The sequence below is a fragment of the Stegostoma tigrinum genome, chromosome 9, assembly GCF_030684315.1.
Source record: "Stegostoma tigrinum isolate sSteTig4 chromosome 9, sSteTig4.hap1, whole genome shotgun sequence".
NCBI classification, from domain to species: domain Eukaryota; kingdom Metazoa; phylum Chordata; class Chondrichthyes; order Orectolobiformes; family Stegostomatidae; genus Stegostoma; species Stegostoma tigrinum.
The window spans coordinates 87,860,707-87,879,633 of NC_081362.1; the positions used below are offsets into that span (position 1 = coordinate 87,860,707).

Sequence of the window (18,927 nt, forward strand, 5' to 3'; positions counted from 1 at the left end):
GAGATTTTGAAGCTGGTGAAGTCCACATTGATACCATTAGGCTGCAGGGTTCCCAAGCGGAATATGAGTTGCTGTTCCTGCAACCTTCGGGTGGCATCATTGTGGCACTGCAGGAGGCCCATGATGGATATGTCATCTAAAGAATGGGAGGGTGAGTGGAAATGGTTTGCGACTGGGAGGTGCAGTTGTTTGTTGCGAACCGAGCGGCATCCACACTGCCCTCCAACCCCACCACACCCGGCACCTTCCCCTGCAACCGCAGGAAATGCTACACTTGCCCCCACACCTCCTCTCTCACACCTATCCCAGGCCCCAAGATGACATTCCACATTAAGCAGAGGTTCACCTGCACATCTGCCAATGTGGTATACTGCATCCACTCTACCCGGTGTGGCTTCCTCTACATTGGGGAAACCAAGCGGAGGCTTGGGGACCGCATTGCAGAACACCTCCGCTCGGTTCGCAACAAACAACTGCACCTCCCAGTCGCAAACCATTTCCACTCCCCCCCCCCCATTCTTTAGATGACATGTCCATCATGGGCTTCCTGCAGTGCCACAATGATGCCACCCGAAGGTTGCAGGAACAGCAACTCATATTCCGCTTGGGAACCCTGCAGCCTAATGGTATCAATGTGGACTTCACCAGCTTCAAAATCTCCCCTTCCCCCACCGCATCCCTAAACCAGCCCAGTTCGTCCCCTCCCCCCACTGCACCACACAACCAGCCCAGCTCTTCCCCTCCACCCACTGCATCCCAAAACCAGTCCAACCTGTCTCTGCCTCCCTAACCTGTTCTTCCTCTCACCCATCCCTTCCTTCCACCCAAAGCCGCACCTCCATCTCCTACCTACTAACCTCATCCTACCTCCTTGACCTGTCCATCTTCCCTGGACTGACCTATCCCCTCCCTACCTCCCCACCTATACTCTCTCCACCTATCTTCTTTTCTCTCCATCTTCGGTCCGCCTCCCCCTCTCTCCCTATTTATTCCAGAACCCTCACCCCATCTCCCTCTCTGATGAAGGGTCTAGGCCCGAAACGTCAGCTTTTGTGCTCCTGAGATGCTGCTGGGCCTACTGTGTTCATCCAGCCTCCCTACTTTAGTTTCGATTCCCCTCATGATGCTGAGATAAACAGATCTGTGGGCGAAACAGGGGTTATGGGAAAAAGGCAGGAGGGTGGAGTTGAGGATGATCAGGTCAGCCATGAACACACTGAATGGCAGAGCAGATTCAATGGGCTGAATGCCCTACTGCACTCGAATGTCAAACAGAATAATAAACAAAAAAAAACTTATATAAGAGAATAATATTTGGCAGTTTCCAAAACCATTTTCCCCCAATTAAATTCAACAAAATTATCAGATTATTTGATGGGTTTTGAGCTCTATATCTCACAGGACCATGCACATCACCATTGCGCTACCACACCCTACATGCATGTTTATGTATGGATTGGGGGCAAGAGTAGGCCATTCAGTCCCTGACGCCTCCTCCACCATTTGGCAAAATTATGGCTGATCTGAATGTATCCTCTACTTTCTTTTGTAGCTGCTATACTTTTTGGTACCCTTGTCAAACAACAACTCTGCCTTAAAATATTCAAAGAATCAACCTCCACTGCTGGCTTGGGGGGGCGGGGGGGTAGAATTCCACAGAAAAACAATCCTCTGAAAGAAAACATTTCTCCTCATTTTCATTTTAAATGGGCGACCCCTTATTTCCAATTGAATCTAGGGGGTACCTGTCTCATAATTTAGCTAAATTCCAGGTTTCACTTTTTTGAAATTAAGTTGTATTTGTTACACCTATGCTAGCAGTTTTTTTTAAAATATGTTGCAACAGGTTGCTGCCTATGGCCAGGATGGGTATCAATGGTCACTCCTAATGGCTTGAGCATTACGATAAGATTCTCCAAAACCCTGTCCAGGCAGCCATGTAATCTCCCAGAAGATGCAGACAAGATTGTTTTATCCTGCTAACAGATCTTCTCTGGGGTTGCTCACCAGTAAATCAAGAATGACAGGCTCATTTGCAATATTTAGCTGGTCTGGCCCTTTCAAGGCTGTGGCAGACAGATTTGATAAGGCCATTACAGCAATTTACAAATTGCTGAAGGCAATTAGAAGGAAACCACTGCTGCTAATTCCTGCTTGAAATATTATGGTGTAGAGATAAAGATGTGGGGCTAATACAAATATATACATGCACAAATCATTGAAGGTGGCAGGGAAGAGTGAGAAAGTGATTAAAATGCTTTCAAAGACCCAGGGCTTCACAAAATAAGGGCATAAAGTACAAAATCATGTAAATTATGATAAATTTTAAGAAAGCCACTGTTTCAGACTCACTTTGGAACATTTTGCCAATGCTGAATTCCGTTCTTTAGAAAGGGTACTGACATGATTTATAAGAAAGGTTCTAGGGATGACGAACTTAAATAGATCCTGAGAAAAGAGATTATGATCCCAGTTGATAGTAATACTGGACAGATCAGATCCCAAAGTGAGTCCTTGCTTGAAAGATCATTTTTTAAAAATCCCCTTTTACCACGGGTTGCAGTCCCTGAACAACATCACAAAAGGCGCTTGGGTTATTTGCTCTACGTTCTATTACAGAAGGCTTAAGGGATGAAATTTAGAGGAAATTCCTACACTTCATGCTCTGATCTGTTTATTTCCTGAGTAAGTACAATCAATGAATAGCCTGTTTTAGAATTCTTATTATGCATGTCACTACCATGAGAAAAGGACATACCATTATAGGTTCTCCCAAAGTTGAAGGAAGGCGGTTTATAACACCGTTGTCTAGATATTTTGCCAGCATCTGTCAGGAAAAGTAATTAGCTGTAACTTGTGATTTCATAACAAAGAATAAATACTAAATGCATGGATATTATCTGATGCTTTCACATGAAACCAGATGGCCTGTGATAATTTGAATTTGCATACAGGGGCATACACAATTGCCATATTCACATGCTATCCCATAACAGTGCAATATTGGAGAAATATGATTTTGTACAAATGCAACTGTAAACTGACTTTTTACATATACAGTGAAATCCAATAGAAGGATACTCATGTTAAGCTGAAGTTCCAGACTGGTAACTCTGGAATAGCCGAACTCGCATGTGCTTGTCATATGACAGCACCAACCGTGTGGTGTGGAGTTAAGCCAAGCCACTCTAGAGGCTCATATCTTGAGGAAGCCTGCAGAACTGGCTGCAAAATGATCTCATTCGCGTTCTGAACTAGTATGCAACAAGAGAAACTTTTAATGTGGACGGAATTGAATTGTTGACACTATTTTTTTGTTACAAGTTTGTCCTTTACGTTTAAAAGTTAAATGAGAGATCATGGAAAGTGAAGCAAGGAACGTGCCATTTCCACAGTGTGTGCCAACATGAATAGCACTAAAAGGTGCCAATTCCTGTGATAGTGAAGTCCAAGAAATCACATTGCTTGAATGTCAAAATACTACAAGGCTAATAAAATTGCCTGCATAATTTCCAGCATCTTTAAGGCATGGATCAGGAAAACAGGACATAATTTATCAATAGAAGATTCTTACACTGATGACCCTGAAGCAGCTAAAGCTTCATTTCCTAATCATCCGAGATGTCAAACTTACCTCATCAAAAGTCGTGTATAGTGTTGTGGACTGTGGAAAAGCAAAACAGAAATTACGTGCACAAAAATGTGAATTTTCTGGTTGTAAGAACTTTAAACAATGTCCCTGGTTCACACCAACAACATCACCACTTTTGCTGGGGAATTCACATTTCGAATTCTCTTTCTTCAAACCACTTCTACTGTTTCGGATACCCCATAGAAGAACCAATGACTGGCTCTAGACATGCTGCAACTTAAACATCTCATAAATGTATTCCCTGGTTTTCTTTCTGCGGGGTGCTGTGGTATACCGTTAAGTGGTTATAATTATGTTTTTCAAATACAACACTGGGGGAAGAAATGATACAATGGGTCACATGGGAGCTATCAACTCAGACGTGTACGAATTCTCCGATTGCAATGTACTGCTACCAACTTTCAAATCCTTCATAAAAGGCTGATATATTTTTTGTGTTCCATAAAAGGCTTGTGCATTTTCTGTGTTAACCAATTCATAGTGGTGGTTTGTGCTTTGACCTTCATCTACTAAACACAAAAAACAACAGCGATCAGATCGGTTTGGCCGTCAATGATGCTATTAAAATCTGTTTCCATTAGCTGCAGTTACAAGGGCTGGGAAATTCAGATTTAAGGTTTTGCACAAGAGATGCAAAGGGATGTGAGGAAACATTTCAATTTTGAACACAGTATGTAGTAATGACATGGAACTCTCCACCTACAGAGCTGCAGCAAGTGCAGACAATGAATAATTACAACAGGCAATAAGTACTGAGGGAAATAAACTTAGAGGGGTAAGGTGTTAAAGTGAGGGTGAATGAGACCAAGAGGATTGCTGCACAGCTTGCCAGTATGGACTCAATAGCCTCCAGTGCTATTATACCTGAATGGCCTATTAAATGAAGAGTCCACCCCATTTGGAACTACAGATGGGACGTGTCCTCGCTCCCCACCAAAACACTAAACATAGGGACTAAATACGGCAGTCAGTTTGCGCAGTTAATTTGCTGATATAGGCCTCAGTTTACTTGGTCACGTAGACAGAAAATGGTAGTGGAATAGACAAGTTTGGAAACAGAAGACAAGCAGAATCACTTCTGCCATCTGATAAATTGAATGAACCTGACAACCTCTCCTACTGAAGTCAAGAAGCAGAATATAAAACAGGGTATAATACATGATACTGGGGATAATAGGAGCTGCAGATGCTGGAGAATCCGAGATAACAAGGTGTAGAGCTAGATGAACACAGCAGGCCAAGCAGCATCTTAGGAGCAGGAAAGCTGACGTTTCAGGCCCAGAGCCTTCATTAGAAAGATACTGTTGACTTTGAATAGCTCTACATGTCCAGCATTTTATAAGTGAGGCAGTGATTTGTATTATTGCACCATCACACCATTTGACAATTAACCTGGAGTTCAAGGCTCAAGAGCATTAGGGATTGTCAAGAATTCACCGGGTTAAAACAAAACCTATAAGGGATAAGGTAAATCAGGAATCAAAGATTAGATGATGTCAAGTTTGTTGTGTTGGAGTTTCAAGCTTGCCAACGGAAATTGAAATGAGCAAGGAGTTTTAAAATCTAAAGAGGGAAAGAGGTACCAAATGGGAGATAGTGTAGCGATTTGAGGTCACAGAGAGCAGGAAGCGAAGAAAGGTCTAGGCCCAAAACGTCAGCTTTTCTGGTCCTCTGATGCTGCTTGGCCTGCTGTGCTCATCCAGCTCTACAGCTTGTTATCTCAGATTCTCCAGCATCTGCAGTTCCTACTCTCTCTTGATCTTTCAGTTGTGGACTTCAATGTTTTTAAGATTTACTGCATAGCATAAACAAATTGAACTTCACATAATCTAGCCTTCACATGGACATTAATATCCTCATATCCACAGTGCTAAAAGTAACAACATGAGGTGGCAGAGATTCAGAGGCTCCCTTTCTCATGCTAGAGAAAGAGACTTGCAAAGAAAGAAAAAAATTCAAGAAATCGCAAATCGCACTGTAACCAATGGATCAGTCTTGAAGCATTCTCAATGGGTAAGGCAAAGGTTACAACTGTCTGAGGGGCGAGCAGATTGTCTCTCAGGAGTGAATGGACTTACCTCTGCAGTCAGCACCCTGTTGGGACAGTTATTAACAATGGTAAAATGTTTGCGGAGACCCATCTCCAGTTGAGGTAAAAGTAGTATTGTACAGTCTGCATACCTGTGGAAATAAGGTTCACGTGCACTGAAAAAAGTTTCAGCAGCATAACTTCCTGACACTGAATCAACACTAAATGTTAGTGACAGCATCATCATGTCGAAAGTTGCTATGTACTCCAACTTCTGATGCTTAGTCTGAGCTAATGTTCATCAGATCTAAATCTTGGTTTCTGTGGTGTATTCACTGTAGTTTTTAAATATTTAAAAAGATTAAAATCAGGAATGAAAATTGTTTAAAACTTGGAAAATAAGTCAAAATCATCAAGGCATAAAAGTAGGCCATTCAGCCCATCAATTCTATGTCAGCGCTCTCTGCAACAATCCAGTAGGTCCCCTTCCACCCTTACCCCCATCCCATCATCAATCAAAAATAAACTCCTTGTGCAGGAGTTCACCATTACAATGCATCAGCACAAAGTCCTTTAAACTAAAATATTTCACTGCTGAGGTGAGAAGCTCTTAGAGCTCTATCATCCTTTCCCCTAACCACTGACTATAAGTCTGGGTTTTTGCTATTGATTGTCAGTAGGCATAAACTCAGCATTTTTGCTAAGAGACATAAATCTAGCCAAAGAACTTCTGCCTATTTATTTACCCCCATTTGCACTTCCTCTGTGATAATGGGGACTGCAGATGCTGGAGACTCCAAGACAACAAAATGTGAGGCTGCATGAACACAGCAGGCCAAGCAGCATCTCAGGAGCACAAGAGCTGACGTTTCGGGCCTAGACCCTTCATCAGAGAGGGGGATGGGGGGAGGGAACTGGAATAAATAGGGAGAGAGGGGGAGGCGGACCGAAGATGGAGAGTAAAGAAGATAGGTGGAGAGAGTGTAGGTGGGGAGGTAGGGAGGGGATAGGTCAGTCCAGGGAAGATGGACAGGTCAAGGAGGTGGGATGAGGTTAGTAGGTAGCGCTACCTACTAACCTCATCCCACCTCCTTGACCTGTCCGTCTTCCCTGGACTGACCTATCCCCTCCCTACCTCCCCACCTACACTCTCTCCACCTATCTTCTTTACTCTCCATCTTCGGTCCGCCTCCCCCTCTCTCCCTATTTATTCCAGTTCCCTCCCCCCATCCCCCTCTCTGATGAAGGGTCTAGGCCCGAAACGTCAGCTCTTGTGCTCCTGAGATGCTGCTTGGCCTGCTGTGTTCATCCAGCCTCACATTTTGTTGTCTTGCACTTCCTCTGTATTGTTTTTAATTTAAATAGTTTATTTGTATAATTAATTGTAATTGATAATAATTAATTATAAATGAACTGAGGAAGAGTCACAAGACCCAAAGCATGAACTCTGATTTTTTTTCTTCACAGATGCTGCCAGGCCTGCTGAGCTTTTCCAGCAACTTCTGTTTTTGTTCCTGATTTACAACATCCGCAGTTATTTCGATTTCTCTTGCAGGATTACAGAAAAGCATAAGAAGTGGACCCAGGAGGACGTTATAGGACCCACTGAACCTGCTCAACCATTCTGTAAAATCCCTGGTTAAACGTAGATGAATATCTCCATTTGCCCACCTAATCTGATTTCCTTGGTGCCCCTAGAACCCAGAAATCTATTGATCGAATACATTTACAGGGCCCTCTTGGACAGTGAATTCCCAAGATTGATAAATACTTGGATTTTGATTGTTTAACTCAAAACCAAAATACCACCATCAATGCCTTGTTTATAAAAGTCACAAGGTCAAACTTGTGATTGGTGTGAATTATGAAAAGATTTCGAACAATTTCCAAAAATACAAGACCCTATATTTGTGGGATTTGTCAATCATGGGATATCCCAGATGCTTTAAAGCCAATTAACTACTTGTGAAATGTAGTCTGACAAACAGCATAATAATCAGACAATCTGTGATTTGCTTTGCCAAGAGTCAGGGACATACACCCCTGTTCTTCTTTGAGATAATGTCATGGGGTCTTCTAAATCTACCTGACGAAGTAGACAAGACCCTAACTTAACCTCTCACTCCCAGCAGTGCAGCATTCTCTAATAAATGAGTTTTTTTTCAAAACTTCCTGGGACACATTCTTCAATTTCAAGCAATGCCACAATAAATCAACTGTTTTTTTCAATCCTACCGCTGATCTTTATAAGCCTCAAGTGCATCATTCCAGTAAGGCAGCATGATTTCCATGACAAAATCAGATTTCTCAATAATACCCTTTGCAGCAGCAATAGCCTCCTCATTAATATCTGTTTAAAAAAAACACAAAACATTAAATAGTATCAGAGATAATGGGAACTGCAGATGCTGGAGAATTCCAAGATAATAAAATGTGAGGCTGGATGAACACAGCAGGCCAAGCAGCATCTCAGGAGCACAAAAGCTGATGTTTCGGGCCTAGACCCTTCATCAGAGAGGTGATGAAGGGTCTAGGCCCGAAGCGTCGGCTTGTGCTCCTGGGATGCTGCTTGGCCTGCTGTGTTCATCCAGCCTCACATTTTATTATCACAAAACATTAAATGTTAGGATTGGTAAATTCTATGTACGAGTTATATTTCACACCTTGAATATTGATGAAAAGAGGGTTGTGTTGCTGAGGTCTTTTGTCTTGCACTCATCAGGATAGATGTAGGAATGTTACATTTCAAGTAGTCAAAATAAATTGTCAGAAAAAAAAGGTGTGCCTACTCTCCTATTGCTTTCTCCATATAAACAGCTGAATTAGAGTCTGACTTACAAATCAATTAGTTTCCTTTTCTTCTGTTGTGTGCTAATTGGTTGGCAAGTCAGACTGTGAATGACTGAGGTGTTGCCATGGAAAAAGCAATAGGAGAATAGACATTCTTTCCTTTTGTAATATAAATTGTTGTTTGAAATGTAGTATTCTTCCAACTATCCTGATGAGTGCAAGATGAAAAGCTTTGGCAAAATGAGTCTATTTGTTTTCATAAGCCTTTTCTTCATTCCATTCCTGAAGGTTTTGACTGCACCAGTATTCTACAGGTACCTGACTATCTTTGACACTGTCACCAAATGGCCATCCTTCCAATGTGCAGTCACAATAATGAACAGAAGCCCCAGGCAGTTTAATCCAGAACAACTCACTTGTTTGAAGCTTTTTTTTAAAAAGGGGACACTTCAAATGTGGGAGTGGCGTGTGTGCATAGGTTGGGTGGGGTGTGGTGTGGATTGATGTCCAATGGCCACAGCGTCTCCCCTCACAATATCTGAAGCACGGAGACAGGAAATCAATTAACTTACTTTTGCAGCTCAGATCCTCCTTCCCTTAACCAGGTGAGACAGTACAACTGCTACAACTAATTTCCAGTTCAATTTCTTATGGCTCACCAGGGAAGACAGCAAGCTCCTTCAGCTGTGTCAATTGGAAGTAAGGTCGATGGAGAAGAGAGAGATTGTTGCGGGCCAGGAAATCCTTCAATATCTGCCCTAATCCAGCTGTTAGTAACAGCAGCATAGAGGTGTACCTAGACACAATTAATAACAATGAAACAAAGATTGACTACTGCTTTCTAAAAGATTGAATAAACTGCTTTAATAACACAGTGGACGAATAAAAACTGAAAATACTAGGACAACAAAATGTGAGGCTGGATGAACACAGCAGGCCAAGCAGCATCTCAGAAGCACAAAAGCTGACGTTTCGGGCCTAGACCCTTCATCAGACTGATGAAGGGTCTAGGCCCGAAACGTCAGCTTTTGTGCTCCTGAGATGCTGCTTGGCCTGCTGTGTTCATCCAGCCTCACATTTTGTTGTCTTGGATTCTCCAGCATCTGCAGTTCCCATTATCTCTGAAAATACTAGGAATAGGGTTTTATTTGAAAGCTGCGCATTTTTGCAGATCTCAGAAATTGTAGCTCTTTCCTTCCCCTGCATATCTTTGGTCCACAAGAAGCAAGTCAAAATTTGTCCTACTTCATATTCAAATCAGTGTTCAATTGATTTGAGACTAAAATCATTAGTCATGCAAATAACAAGAATACACTGTGGTCCTCTAGTGCTGAAAACAAAATTACAGTCATTTAGTGATTTTTTTTTCTTGACTATATGGGCTAACAACCTCAGCAATGGACCACCCCTAAATCCTCATTGTCGTTTACATCTTCCATCATAAGCTGACCTCCAATCTATGTCTGTAGTTTCCCACAATTCTTTGTTAGTTCCTGACACTTGCCATTCTATCAACATTCGCCTCTGTGTCCCTCCCTTCGTCCATCTTGCAAACCTTCAGACCTACTCTTTGGAAGGTCATCCTTAACCTCATTGTTTAAGAAACTCCTTAAAATCCATTTAGAGTCATATAGTCAGAAATCTGTACAGCATGGAAACAGACCGTTCAGTCCAACTTACCCATGCCTACCAGATATGCTAAATTAATCTAGTCCTGTTTGGCTGATATCCCTCTAAACCCTTCCTGCTGATATACCCATCCAGATGCTTTTTAAATGTTGTAAATATACCGGCCTCCACCACTTCCTCTGGCAGCTCATTCCATACACACACCACTGCATAAAAAAGTTGCCGCTTATGTCCCTTCTAAATCTCTCCCCCTCACCTTAAACCTATGCCCTCTAGTTTTAGACTCCCCCCACCCCGGGGAAAAGACCTTCGCTATTCACCCTATCCAAGCCACTCATGGTTTTATAAACTTCATAGGATCACCTCTCCACTGAAAATAACCCGAGCTTATTCAGCTTCTCCATATAGTTCAAACCCTCCAAACCTGACAGCATCCTTGTAAATCCTTTCTGAACCCTTTCAAGTTTCACAACATCCTTCCCATAGCAGGGAGATCAGAACTGCACATAGTATTCCAAAAGTGGCCTAACCGTTGTCCTGTACATGATATACCAACGTCTATATTCAATGCAGTGACCACTAAAGGCAAGCATGCCAAACACCACCTTCACTGTCCTGTCTACCTGTGAGACCACTTTCAAGGAACTATGAGCCTGCATTCCAAGGTTTTTGTTCAGCAACACTCCCCAGGACCTTACCATTAAACATACAAGTCCTGCCCTGATTTGCCTTTCCAAAATGGAACTCCTTACATTTATCTAAATTAAGTTCCATCAGCCACTCCTCGGCCCTTTAGCCCATCTGAGGCAATCTCGTTTACTGTCTACTACACCTCCAATTTTGGTGTCACCTGCAAACTTACTAACCATAATCATGTTCACATCCAAATCATTTACATAAATGACAAAAAGCAGTGGAAACAGCACCGATCGTTGTGGCACACCACTGGTCACAGGCCTCCAGTCTGAAAAGCAACCCTCCACCACCACCCTGTGTCTTCTACCTTTGAACCAATTCTGTATCCAAATGGCTAGTCCTACCTGTATTCTACATCATCTAAGGTTGCTAACCAGTCTACCACAAACAACCATATTGAACGCCTTACTGATGTCCATTAGATCATGTCTATCGCTCCTGCCCTCATCAATCTTCTTTGTTACTTCTTTGGAAAAAACTCAACCAAGTTTGTGAGACATGATTTTCCACATACAAAACCATGCTGACTATCCCTAATCAGTTTCCAAATACATGTAAATCCTCTCCTTCAGGATTCCCTCCAAAACATACCCACCACCAATGTCAGGCTCACTGGTCTATAGTTCCCTGGCTTTTCCTGATCATCTTTCTTAAATATTAGAACCACGTCATCCAACCTCTAGTCTTCTGGCACCTCATTTGTGGCTATTGATGATACAAATATCTCAAAAGGGGCCCAGCAACCACTTCCTAGATTCCCACAGAGTTCTAGAGTACACCTGATCAGGTAACTTTGCATCTTCTAAAGGGCCATTCATCTACTTTGCACTTAGGAAATTCCTTACTTTCACCCATTTAAAAGCAAATTGTTGAAATTTATTCTGAATTACACTACTACATAAATGTGAGGATGGCAGAACTGACATTTAGAACCAAATGCTTACATAGGAGGGATTTCTGAAGGAGCTGCAAATCCATGCCACAAGATGTTGCGGAGATTTAAGCTTCGTGGTGATCCCAAGAACACTCTCAGCAGGTTCATCTGCATTTGGATAATGACACATATGGAATTCATTCATTAGAACATGCACTAATACGCATCTCACAAAGAACACCAGTCATGGAAATACCATTAAGGCAAATTTAATTAGAGGGGACATGATAAAGCTGTAGCAACGTGTTGTTGAAAAGGTAAACAGAAAAATATTATTTTAAGCAGCAAGTTTAGTAACAAAAATAAATTCTTACCACACTCTGTCCAAATACAGCAGCCAGCTCTTGTGAAGCCAGTAGATCCCTCAGGAGAAAGGGACATTCATTGCCAATCATTAGGAATACCTAATGTACAGGAGAATGATCTGCATTACAAGGTCCACAATTAGAATGCACGCTTATCAGGAAGGCATGGGAGGTTAAACGTATCCACCTTCAGGTAAGGCTGACCCAAGTGCCAGTTGACCATGCTAATGTTTATTCTTCGTTAGACCTCTGCAATTCTAATCATATCATTTCACTACTTAGATTCTTCCATTCTCCAATTCCCACACCTCTGCCAAGGCTTGGGAATGCAAAGAATGACAAGAGCTCATCTCACGTTTAGCATGACATTGCAGTGTGCAAGACTTAATGAAACTGAAACACAAATGGAAACAATGCAAAGTGGCCTTTTGAACCAAATGCTTATATAGGAAGGAACTTGAGAAGTCAGCAGAATTCAATTAAAATAGCTCCAGCATTGCTTCCTGTGCTTTCAGCTGTTTGGTCCTAAACGCTGGAATTTTCATCCGAAACTTACTTTCTATCTCTCTTTACTACCGTAAGATGTTTTAAAGGTTATGTCTGATCAAGATTTTGGTGAACAGTTTTAATATCTCCTTATCCGGCTTAGTGTCAAAATTTGTTTGACAAGGCCACAAAGTACCATGGGATATTCTAGTACACTGCAAGGTGCTGCACATATGCAAGTTGTTGTAATGAAGCAATCGGACGCTGAATACTTTACAAACCAGAAGACAAGACACACAGCTCATTTTCAAGGCAAGACATTTTGTCCCATCATGAAAAGAACACTTCCTTATCTCTGGCTGCATAATTCATGACCTTTCTGTTCAAGAGGGGTTAAAAACTGGGGAAAAGACAGAAGAAAACTTTTCATAACAACCGTCATATTTCCTGAAAATAAGCTACAGCTAGTTTACAGAAAGTGCCACTCTACTCCTTTCCTGAACACAAAACCCATCACTAAGCTCATGGTCTACGGAGTAATTGTGAAACATCCCTTCCTTATGGCTAGAAACCCCCTGGAAAAGTACCACCAACTGCTTCGGCAAAATGTTGCAAATCCACTGACCAGATGGTTACACAAACATTTGCATTCTGGCTCAGGATAACATTCCCAGTATTGAATTAATTAGCTCTATTAGTTCCACTGGGCAAGCCAGACCATCCACACACCTGATATGAGACCCCTGAAGCAAGAACTTTGCTCGGAGCTTCAACCTGGCAATCAAGCCCCAGGAGGGCAGAGAAAACATTTCAAGGGCACCCTTGAAAAAGAACAATAACCCCTTTAACACATCTGGGAAATCCTGGCCCAAGATTGCCCAAAATGGAGTGAAAGCATCTGTACATCTCAAGTCTCAACCCAACAAGCTGAAGTCAAACATCAGAGAAAGAACTGTGCAGCAACCCAGATATCCCACCCTCTCATTCCTCCAACCACACAAATGCCTCATCTATGACGGAGGCTGTAGGTCATACATTTGACTCTTCAGACACCTGAGAATTCATTCTTAGTGTGGAAGCAATTTATCTTCAATCACAAGGAACTGCCCAAGAAGACTAAAGCCATAGTTTTGGAGCAATTTGAACTTTCAATTATTACATCTTTTAAAAGATAACTTTTACTGTATCAATAACTCAAGTCAAAACAACTTTCTTTTTGTGAGTAATGGAGAGATGCACAGCAAAAGATAGATTCTGGGCTCTCCACCTTCAGCAGTTTGAACAGACAAACATGATTTGTCCCTTTTTTATCTTTACAGATTAACAATAACTCTGATTTTGTTAAAGTTTCGAGACTTGAGTCATTCATTTCTCCTGGAACTGACTCAAAGGACTTTGCATCTCCTACAGATCTTACTTTTGTTCTTTTTCTTTCCCAACACCATCAGCTTCAGAATTTCTTCCAAGCTTGTTTTAAATCCTCATGAACTAGGTTTTCAAACTAGGTACAAGCTCCCACTCATGAATGAAGAACTTAGGGCTGGCCAACATCAACATCTGCTGTGTTCCATCCCAATCAGCTACAGATCACCAAAGACCAAAACCTGTTGTCTGTCTGCAATTTTCTTGACTTTTTCGGGAAGCCTGTAAATGGATATCAAAATGGCCTCCCCTGTTCCCTTCTCCACAGCAGTAGGAAATTTGTATTCAAGTAGAAATGCTAATCAGCCACCTCTGATTACAATATCTTTCATATTAGAAACACGCTTGAGCACAACTGCTTTCAATTTGATACCGACACCAGCTTTTGGTATTTAAATAAGCATATACACTTCACATGAAGAACAGTTCTGAACACTATAACACTGTAGGAACGATTGGGGCCTCAGGGGGGCCCAATCAAGAAATAACCTTGTGGATGCAATAGGCAATGGTATGGCTGAGGCTGGCTATAGTTATGGCAAGTACAGTGCACCATGCTCTAATGAGAAAGGTGTCCTAGCTCCCAGTTCCCTCACAATCCAAGACTTTGGATGTTTCACTGCAAAAATAGAGGCTCTATTTAGGCCTCACTCATGGATTCACCTTTCCTTTGCTTTTTACTCTAGTCGTAATTTGAAAAGGCTTTGGTAAATGTTAAAATATTATTGTGGAGTAATAATGCAGCCAGCTTAGAGGTGACCTTATGATCAAAGGAAAAATTAGATTTTAGAATAATATACACTATTAGAACAAGCTTAGGGACATGAATTCAAACATATATGAGAATGGTCAAGGTATAACTTCTGCATGTGATAAAAAGGTGGAATAGGCAGTGCACGGCAGGAAATGTGCTGTACATGAGTATTGGTGAATGAAAGAGAAATATTGTTGAAGCTTTTCATTTTACATTTATCAGGATAGAGTTGCTTGAAAACTAAATCTCAAAAAGGGAACAATTTATACTACATGAAAAGGTGGTGCTAATTCATTGTAAGTTGATTCTGATCAGTAGAGAAGTTGCCAAAGATAATGTACACTTTATATTTGGCATTGATGTTGCTGGATAAATTTCACAATGGTCTCCTTAAAAGTCAGGGTAGTAACAGATATATTCAGATTAGAAGTTTGGCTTTGGGAAAGAAGTGGTAGCTCCAACTTTGACAGAACTATTACTCAAGGAAAGGTGAAATAGCTAACTCCACTCACCCCATATATCTAGTGATAATTCATGGATCATGGTGGTCTCTTAGCTATTACTTTGCCTTATTATAGTCAGAGTCATACAGCATGGAAACATAGCCCAACTAGTCGACGCCAACCGTGTTCCAAATTAACTAGCCCCATTTGCCTGCACTTGGCCTAAATCACTCCAAACCTTTCCCATTCACGTACCTATCCAAATATCTTCAAAATGTTTTAACTGTACTTGAATCCACCACTTCATCTGGCAGTTCATTCCACACACCAATCAGTCTCATGTAAAAAATCAGAGTTAACGTTTCTGAGGAAGGATCACCAGACCTGAAATGTTAGCTCTGATTTTTTTCTTCACAGATGCTGCCGAACTTGCTGAGCTGTTCCAGCAACTTCTGTTTTTCTCCTCTATTTTGAATCTTTCTCCTCTCCTTAAAAATGTCTCCCTAGTTTTGAACTACCCATCTGAGGGGGAAAAAAAACCCTTGCTATTCACCATATCTACACCCCCCCATGATTTTATACACCTCTTTAAGGTGATCCCTCGATTGCCTATGTTCCAGAGAAAAAAAGTCACAGCCTAATTTTATAAACTCAAACCTTTCACTCCCAACAGCATACTGGTAGATCTTTTCTGAACTGCGTCCAATTTAATAATATCCTTTCTATAGCAGGGCAACCAGAACCTCACAAAGTACTCCAGAAGAGGCAAAGACTTTTTTGTGTTTTTGGCATCACAAGCAGTCAATATGACTAGTCTACATTGGACGGTGCACCTGATTCAATTGTTTATTAGACAGGATGGGCATCAAGAGGACTTATGTCAATTTATTTCTCTCTTTCAAACCTTTCTATTTTTTATACTGATGGAAGTAAAAGTGCTGCCATCCCGCAATGTCACAGCACTTAAGAATAACTTGTAATTTTTCTTTTAAAGTTGCTTGTATACTTACATCACCCAAAGCTCGTTCTAGACAAGCCGTTAACTTCATCAAGCTGAGGGACACAGCGGTGGGTTGTACACTCCTGATGGCTTCAAATGCTTCAACAAACAACTAAAACCAAGGAAACACACAGGTTTCTCAGAAGTTATTCTGTTTAGATTCGATATGTAACACTCTGAAGCAATACATACATGAAATAGCAAGGGTGCAATACGTGTGTGGAAACAATCATGATCTAGCTCAATGGTAAAACAAGCTCAAGGGGCGTAAATGGCTACTCTTGTTCAATTTACAAAAAGGCTTAAATTTTCTTTCAGCAAATATAATATCGACTCAATCAAACATAAGTCTTTTTTTGTTGATGTTTGTGCAATCGCTCAAGTTGGGTATCATAATAATGAAGGGCAAGTAAGAACAAAAAGCGGAAGTTGCTGGTGAAACTCAGCAGGTCTGGCAGCATCTACAGGGAGAAAGCAGAGCTAATGTTTTGAGTGCAGTGATTCTTCATCACAACTGATAGCAGCTAGGAAAAAGTGGTATTTTGTTGGGGAGGGGAATGGAGTGGAAGAAAGGAAAGATGATGTGAGTGGATAGGTGGAAATGGAACCAACAGGGAGCTATGTAAGGGGTTGGCTGTCAAGGATATTGTTGATAGTAGGCCAGGACAGAAAAGAAGCTGACTAAGTGGCAATGAGAGCTGAGCTTAGCAGAGGACGGAGTGGCAGTGCTGAAAGCAATCCATGTCGTGACAGGATCAGGGCATGTAAAAAGCAAGGATGAACAGAATCAGGCTCCAAAGTTATCAAACCCAAAGCCAAGTCCTAGAAGCTGCATGATCCCCAATGCACTGAGACTTGGTGGAAAACTGCAGCAGGCCTGTGACGGAGTGCTAATGTAGGAACACAATGGTGTGCTGAAATGGCAGGCAACTGGAAGCTCGGGATCATTTTTAATGGACAGAACACAGATGCTCTGTAAAGTGGTCACCTGTCTGTCTTTCACCTGTAGAGCAGGCCACACTGAACAGCAAATACAGTAGACTAGGTCATCAGTACTTGCAGTTCTTTGTTTTATTTAAATGAGATAGTGGGTTACGTTAGCAAGCAAATTGAGCCAAAAATCAAACCAGAGGTTGAACTATTACAGTAGGAGGCAGTGTCAGCTCTAGTTATGAAATTGCCTTTAAGCAAATCATAATGATGAGGGTGTTATTTAATATTATACAGAAAATTTAGTTGTTGTTTTTTCTTTATGACTCTGTTCCCCTTTACATTTCCCGCTGGAACGTGCCTCTTGCTACCTCGTACTTCCTATTTCTAATAGCTCTGTCACTAGAACACTTCCGTGCTCTGCAATTTTTCTTCACCACATAACTAAACATTGTTGTGGGTACAGGACAGATTAGTTGGAGAACTTCATAATGCTGCTCCTGTAATATCAAGATGCAATAGCAGGATTTGACAGAAGAAAAACACCTCATACTGAAATTTAGACATTATAAAAATCAATTAAGATACTAGAAAGATGAAAAAAAGTTACTTATAAAAACATGTCATAACTCTGGGAAGTTTTGGATGCTGGCGCACAAGAAAATTAGCTTGTCTAGAAAGTTTATTCTGGGTGAAAAAAGTACAAAGTCAATTTTCTGAACCATACCTCTCTGTTGTTAGTCCATTTAAACCACAGTCCATATTGATTGTTGAACTGCTGTGTACTGAGTGACAGTAAGTATAAATGGGCAGTTTTACATACAGGTCCCAGACTTCTCACACTTTCTATGTAGTCCAAGTCATGTTTCTCTGTAACGTGATTTTAGAAAGCATGATTACACCTTTTCCCATCTCTCAAGAATGCAATTTTGCAAAGTAATTTTACAGGCAATTTGAATAACAAAGAAAGTAAAAACCTGCATCTAAAGTGCATAGAGAAAATGTAATAGCCTCCCAGCAAATTTCTCCAGATACAGTGATGACGCGGTCAAGCCCTGGGCTATTCAACACCGTCAATCCAAGACTGCAAACCACATGATGCACTTCTGCTGAAAGGCAGGTCTTTATAGGCTCAAATGTTGCCATCTTATCATCTTAGAAAAACAGTGGGCTTAATTAATTCTTGGAAATAATACACCATTTCTTATCCATTCAGAATTTTCAGTACTTTACACCACTGCACATCTCTCTCGTTATTAAAGAGCAAATACAGCGACATTTATTACAACAACCAGCACAGATTGGCTGGACCGAATGGTCGATTTCTGTGCTGCAAATTCTATTTAACTCATAACTTGCTAGGCCGACTCTATCAAACCATTCTTGCTGCGGTTCCCGAAGAAGACAGTCCACTATCATTTTCTCAGGGCGCACAGCCTCAGAAAAAAAGAGATTTACAATAGAGAGGAGGAAGTATTTCTGAAAAAATGCGTAAAGAAAATTAATATCAGTTCAGCCACGATCTCCTTGAATGGGCTGAACGGCTTAATTCTGCTCCTACGTCCTGTGGCCCGCGGCCACCACAAAATGTCTGTTTTAGTGAGGGTTGCTGACCGCCTGAGTATTAGATACAGCGACAAAGTAGTGACAGGAATGGACTGTCCACGATCATTATCTGAGCAACTGAGGGGTCCATATCGGAGAGCCCACCCTCCATTAAAAGCAACATTGCGACGGTACGAACTCTTCCCGAAGTTCAATTGTCCGCGCATGCGCTCCTGTCACCAGATGGGGGCGGGGTCGTGACGCGAGCTCCGCCCGGTTGCCACGTGATAGAGACCAGCGCGCCGGAGTCTG

The 18,927-nt window shown here is 41.5% G+C and overlaps 1 protein-coding gene across 3 annotated transcripts in view; it reads right to left on the minus strand.

Annotated features, from left to right (window-relative positions):
* Positions 1-18,847, minus strand: part of LOC125454709 (endoplasmic reticulum membrane-associated RNA degradation protein-like) — a 49,813-nt gene extending 30,966 nt beyond the window's left edge. For 2 of the 3 annotated variants that reach the window (XR_009446187.1, XM_048535791.2), the window contains exons 1-10: positions 18,048-18,847; positions 17,798-17,940; positions 16,151-16,252; positions 12,045-12,134; positions 11,741-11,838; positions 9,131-9,267; positions 7,917-8,031; positions 5,731-5,833; positions 3,635-3,664; positions 2,759-2,827 (exon numbers count right to left, since the gene is read on the minus strand). Coding sequence is in view for 2 of the 3 variants with exons in the window: in XM_048535791.2 (XP_048391748.1) it covers positions 2,759-2,827; positions 3,635-3,664; positions 5,731-5,833; positions 7,917-8,031; positions 9,131-9,267; positions 11,741-11,838; positions 12,045-12,134; positions 16,151-16,252; positions 17,798-17,940; positions 18,048-18,216 (1,056 nt within the window). In the remaining variant the exon portion in view is untranslated. The remainder of the gene's footprint in view (positions 1-2,758; positions 2,828-3,634; positions 3,665-5,730; positions 5,834-7,916; positions 8,032-9,130; positions 9,268-11,740; positions 11,839-12,044; positions 12,135-16,150; positions 16,253-17,797; positions 17,941-18,047) is intronic. The other variant, XM_048535792.2, reaches the window with a different exon arrangement.
* Between the last annotated feature and the right edge of the window lie 80 nt (positions 18,848-18,927).